Source organism: Myotis brandtii, unplaced genomic scaffold (assembly GCF_000412655.1).
Source record: "Myotis brandtii unplaced genomic scaffold, ASM41265v1 scaffold439, whole genome shotgun sequence".
Lineage (NCBI taxonomy): Eukaryota > Metazoa > Chordata > Mammalia > Chiroptera > Vespertilionidae > Myotis > Myotis brandtii.
The window spans coordinates 726226-732226 of NW_005366783.1; the positions used below are offsets into that span (position 1 = coordinate 726226).

The window sequence follows — 6001 nt, forward strand, 5'->3', positions numbered from 1 at the left end:
CTTGCATACGGTTCCGCCTCTGACGCTGCCCGCCCCACAGAGTCAGATGGAGGAAGGAGTCCCCACGGGAAGCTTTCTAGAATGTTCACTGACCGGGGACCAAGCGTGACACGACCTAACCCTCGCCACCAGCAGTGTCCCGGCTCTGTGTCGGTCCCTTAGAAACGGAGGAGAAACCAAGTTCCTTTTGAAAAGCAAGAGTAGAAACTGCCCAGGCCTCCAGGCAGGAGCGGCAGAGATGAGATCCACCCTCGATCGGCCTGGACGTGAAGCCTGTCTCGTAACGTAAAGCCAGGATTTTGAATCGTGACCTTAACCGTGTGTTAACTAAAATCATAAAAATGTAAAAAGTGGCCAGACACCCCATCAGTACAATGAAGTGAATCAGTTATGCAAATAATAATAAAACCTTGAGCGTATTTGCTTAGGAAGCTTTCAATATTCAGCATTTTTGGACGTGTCCATGAAGTGCCACTCAGTGTGTGTCCCACAATGAACAACACAGCACTCGCTCTGAGTGCGCTGCCCCCTGCTGGCTAGCTTCATCAACAGCGTAAACAGCAGGAGCCGCTTCCGCATCCGCCCGCGTGCGCCTACCTTTCAGGCCCATCTTGTTCTTGTCCATGGACTCCTTGGCTTCCGGCGGGATCATCCACTTCCCGCTGGGTCCCTGAATGGCAGTGACGCTCCGCTCCTCCCACTGAATGGGCACCTGCAGGCCACACCGCCGAGCGAGCGCGGTGAGCGGGAGAGACTGAGCGTGAGTGACCGTCCCACCCGTTACCAACACACCTCACCCTCGGGCGCCACTGGCGAGCACACACCACGCAGGCCCAGGAAGTGCCCGGCACGCAGGAAGCGAAGTCCTGCCCAGCCAGGAGGCCACGGTTCGATTCCCGGTGAGGGCACAGGCCCGGGTTGCGGGCTCCATCCCCAGTGGGGGGCGTGCAGAAGGCAGCCGGTCCGTGATTCTCTCTCATCATGGATGTTTCTCTCTCTCTCTCCCCCTCCCTCTCTGAAGTCAGTAAAAATATATTTTAAAAAAGAAGAGATGTCACTCTCCAGCTCGCCCACGGGGACTCCCGCGTCACCCCTGCCCAGTTGCACTCCCAGCTGCCACCTGCCCGCTTCGGTTTCTCACAACTCTTCACGTGGCTATAATTAGACCACCATCAGGAGCGGAGAAGGAACACTGCGGACACTGATACAGGGATGGGCCGAGAACACTGTGCAGGAGACACAGCCAGCCCGGAGAGACCCCATCACAAGACCCCACTCGTATGAGACGGACAGAGGCAAACCTGTGGAGACCTGGAGCTGAGTGGCTGCGTGGGCTGGTGACGGGCGGGGGAGGGGGAGAGAGGTGTTGGGAGGGGAGCGACTGCTCATGAGCGTGGGGTTCCTTTTCGGGTGATGGAAATGTTCTAAAATTAGATCGTGTGAAGATTGCACAACCCGATGAATGTACTAAAACCCCCTGAGGCGTTCACTTTAAATGGGAGACTTGTACAGCCTGGGCGGTTTCTCTCCGGAAGCTGTTTTAAAAATGCAAGATCTCTGACATAACCTAAGAGGTGACCGTCTCAGGCATCGTCCTTTCTTGCCGCTCACATCCCTCAGTGTGGAGCGTGCACCAGGCATGAGCTCAGAGCGAGACGTGCTTTGTGCACAAGGACCTTCATCCAGACTTAATCTTACCGTCTACCACCTGGCAGCTACAAACAGCAGTGACAGAGCAGCGTGTCAGAGCCCCAGTTCCCTCCCTTCCCACAAGAAAAGGACTTCACATCTACCTGCACGGGACGCTGGCTGTTAGACTAATACCTCACACTCGATGATAACGCCACATCGGAAATTGCTTTTTAACCTTTCAAATCTACATAGCGTTTAGAAATATCAACTGTATTCTCGTGGGCAGGAAGGCAGGAGGCGGGAGACAGTAGGACTGCGAGACCTCACGCCCGGGCAGGGTTCAGAGACCCACAAACACTTTCCACAGAACCAGTGCCACTGCAGCAGCTTCAAGCACAGCAGCGAACACCGACGTTCAAGTTAAAGTCGTGAAGATCCACAACGGACAATACCCACTTCCTACGGATGCGAACAGTTCGTCCTCAGAGGTCACAGACTCCGACTGGCTCAGAAACTTTCCTACAAATTACTGTTACCGGGACTTTTAACGTCCACTTACTTTGGCGGCGTCAAAAATCTTCATCACGGCGGCGGAAATTTCTGGGCCGATACCATCTCCTGGAATTAAAGTTACTGTCTGAACCTGAATAGAAGAAATCATCAAAAAAGAAGCCATCAAGGAAGACAGTAAGAATCTATTTTTGAAGGTTTAAACAAGAACATCGTTGACAAATCCGTTTTTGGGGGAACGGGGCCGTTAAGAAAACAGACTTTCCTCCCTGGGCCATCAGAGGAGGCGAGACACAAGCGACTCCACTGTCCTCTGTACCAGAGTTAAGGGGTTGTGCAAAGGTCTCAACCGATGCTCTTTAGATGGAACAAAACTAAATAAATTAAAACTGCTCGGGAAACTTCCCAACTGATATTCCTTTTCAGACAAGCTACAAAGGGGCCATTAATTCAAGTCTGTGAAAGCAGAGAGCGCCACATGTCAACAGTGTCCTGAGCTTCGAGAGAAGGCGAGCAATCGCTCTCCATTCGGTCCCGGAAAATGCGGATTCTCACGGAAACCTGTCCCATTTCGTGAGACTTCCCCGCACTCGGAACGCCCCCGGGGTCTGCTTGTCACTCAGAGAAGACGAGACTGCACGTCAGAGAGGGTCCCCGTTTTCCCGATTTCCTCTACAAAACTGGCTCCTTCATGAGAAATGTCGTGGAAGTAAACCTGTAACCAGCAGGAATAGTTCCTGTGATCATACCCTTTAGAGTGACAAGTGTGTTTAAAAAGTAGCACCAACGGTTTATTGCAAAGGCTGCAAACAAGATGAAGCCAGCATTTCAAACGTAGACATAAAAACGTGTCAAGGAAAATGAGGAGAGGATTTAAATCCATTAAGATAACAGATAACAGGCTGACCGTCTCTCTCCATCGTCACTCGGGGACTCTCCCCGACCTGAGGTTTGGCCCAGACAAGCTCCCTGGCCTTTCCCAGTCCCGGTCACCTGTTGCTACTTTAAAAAAAAGATTCCCTGATTCAAGTTCCCCTGGTCTTCTGCCTCCCAGTAACAGTCCCTGAGCAGGGGGCCTGGTCACACTGTTCTGCACAAACTGCAGAAATGTTTTAAAAGATTCGTTCCTCTTCATATTCCTTCCAAAGACAGCCCCCTCCCCACCAGGCTAATTTTTTTTTTTAATTACACTGTTCTGCAAACTGCAGAAATCTTTTAAAAGATTCGTTCCTCTTCATATTCCTTCCAGATACAGCCCCCTCCCCACCAGGCTAATTTTTTTTTTTAATGGGGAGCCTGGAAATTAAGTAACAGCAGAGCGCAGCGACCATCTCGTGAGCTCCCAGAAACGCGTCTGAAATGCTCGCTTCGCTGCCGTGGCCTTGAGGTGCAGCCACGGCCTGCATCTTCGTGCGAGCAGAGCCCGGAACCGCTGGCTGCTGCTTCCCGTTCTCCCAACACGTCGGATCAGCGTCATCAGGCCACCAAAACTAAAGCCTGCTGGAGGCCGCAGCTCAGAAAGTAAAGGCAGGGAAAACGTACTGTGGTCTTACAGATGCCTCACGGACCAGGGTGTGATCTGGGAGCAGAGGAATCAGGAAACGCTACCGGATTCTGCACGAATCTGGTTAAAGCAACAGCATACAGGGGGCCACTGACCCACAGCCTCAGCGAGCTCCAAATACGTGGCGTCAGCTTTTAAAAGCACAAGACACTGACGCTGGGGACGGGAAAAGCAGCGGATTTCAGGAGAAATAGAGGATCCACCAGCGTGATCCTCTATCCAGGCTGCGTAAGGACAGCAGACGCCTCAGGACTTGACAAACGTCGAGGCGTTCACTCCCACCTGGCGACCCGCCTACGGCTTTTGGGGAAGCTCACAACATAAAAATGCGAAGCAGGTTTTGAAGCTTCTCAACAATATGTTCTCGACGTGGACGAGGTTTGGAAAAAAACCTGTCTTACCCAATGGGGTTGTGAAATAAAGTAACAGGCTCAAGGGAAAAATCCATCTATTTTTAACAAGGCTCCCTCCAGATATCAGTGTAACAGGCTGACATGGCCGGCTGTAACATAATTCTTTCAAATGTGACCTAATAGATTTCTGCATGTTAGCCCATAATTTTAAGATACAGTAGAAGAATGGCCCAATTTACCCTAATTTTAAGTAAATGGAGGTAAAGGGCTATATGATGTGTTAGAGCATCTTTCTTGAGAAACTTCGAAAAGGAAAAAAAGAAAAGACATAATTATACTCACACCACCAGCAAAACCTCTGGTCACCTGTTTTGGGTTGTGGAATGCCCCCAGCAGCCGAGAGACCTATATTAATATCAACGAAGAAATGTCAGGCACCGAATTAAACCCCATGTATTAAGAAGCAAAGATGGCCCCAGCCAGTCTTGCTCAGTGGGTAGAGCGTCGGCCTGTGACTGAAGGGTCCTGGGTTCGATTCCGGTCAAGGGCACGTACCTCGGTTGTGGGTTCGAGGCCCTGGTCAGGGGCGTGCGGGAAGCAACCCATCGATGTGTCTCTCTCACATTAATGTTTCTCTCTCTTTCCTTCCACTCTCTCTAAAAATCAATGAGAAAAATATATATTTAAAAAAAAGGAAAGATGAAGCCATTTCTGACGGCCGCATTAGCGACAAGTTTGCAGATATTTGGGGACTTCCGAGCACTATTTTCTCACGTCTCCGCTCCATGTGGCAACCTGCCTCAGACCCAGAAACCTGAACATTCAGACTGCCTTCCGCTCTGCAAACTTAAGCTCTATGCACTGTAAAGCCAATTTCATGGGTGTAAGTTGTCGAGAGACGTCGAAGGTGGAATGAAACCACTTTTTCAGGTCAAACATTTGGGTCTTCCTCAATGACCCGTCTCGAGGGCACCTTCTGCTCCAATCCCTAAAGGGAACAGCGGGCCCCGCAGAGGTCAAATGACGGTCAGAGGTCACGGGGGAGTCCAGGTCAGAGGGGAGCCTTGTCTTCTGATTCCCCAACCCAACACGCTCTCAGCATCCACGTGTGTGCAGCGTGTTGTAGACCTACATTAAGGGCGACACACACCGACCAGCCCTTGACAGCGGTCCCTCCACGATCCCTCGTCTGCAGGCCTCGTGCACCTCCCGCCACAGCTGAGTTGGGTATTAGTGTAAGCTCCACGCTTAAGGGATTGACTTCTGTTTAGATATGACAGTTACCGTCACACACACACACACACACACACACACACACACGCACGCAGGTCTAACGCCGTCAGGCGCATGGTTACGGGGTAACACCCTTACAGACGCCCGGAACCGTGGTTTGCTTGGCGACTGCCAACGAAACCTGTGGGTACCCACACCTTCCTTGGGCAGGGCCCGGGCACCCCCAGTTCTTTCATTTAAGCCCCAAACAGCTCCGTGACGGCTCAGAGACGGTTGGCCATTGGTTGAGGGTCACAGAGCCCCTCCGGGGCTGTGCCAGGATATAAACCTAAGCCTCCTACATTCCAAGGGTCGAGCTTTTTTTTCACCAAGAAGTAAAAAATTTTTTTTAAAAAGGTGCATGTGGACATCACACTCACCACAAAGGAGAAAGAGGATCAAATTCCACAGGAAAAATAAAAATAAAAATGGCGTTTTTCGGGTCTGATTTCTCGGGGACTGTTGGTGCCCAGCCCCAGGGGACCCGAGGGCCTGCCCTTCCCGGTGCCTCTAACCTGTGGGGCGACCTTGACCCCGGAGCCGGCAGAACGGGGCTGAGACCTGGGGACACCCAGCCGCCTGGGGAGCCCGACTTCCTGCGTGACCTTGAGGATGACCTCTAACGGCGAGGGTTGGCGAGCGCCACCCAGGAGCCCAGGAGCCGCCGCCG

The 6001-nt window shown here is 51.9% G+C and overlaps 1 protein-coding gene across 1 annotated transcript in view; it reads right to left on the bottom strand.

The window, feature by feature from the left end:
• The window catches only part of IDH3A (isocitrate dehydrogenase 3 (NAD+) alpha), a gene marked incomplete at its 5' end in the record, with an annotated part of 13551 nt that overhangs the window by 4533 nt on the left and 3017 nt on the right, over nt 1–6001 (bottom strand). The window contains 3 exons of the mRNA XM_005874452.2: nt 598–712; nt 2192–2275; nt 4402–4464. Of these exons, the coding sequence (XP_005874514.2) occupies nt 598–712; nt 2192–2275; nt 4402–4464 (262 nt within the window). The remainder of the gene's footprint in view (nt 1–597; nt 713–2191; nt 2276–4401; nt 4465–6001) is intronic.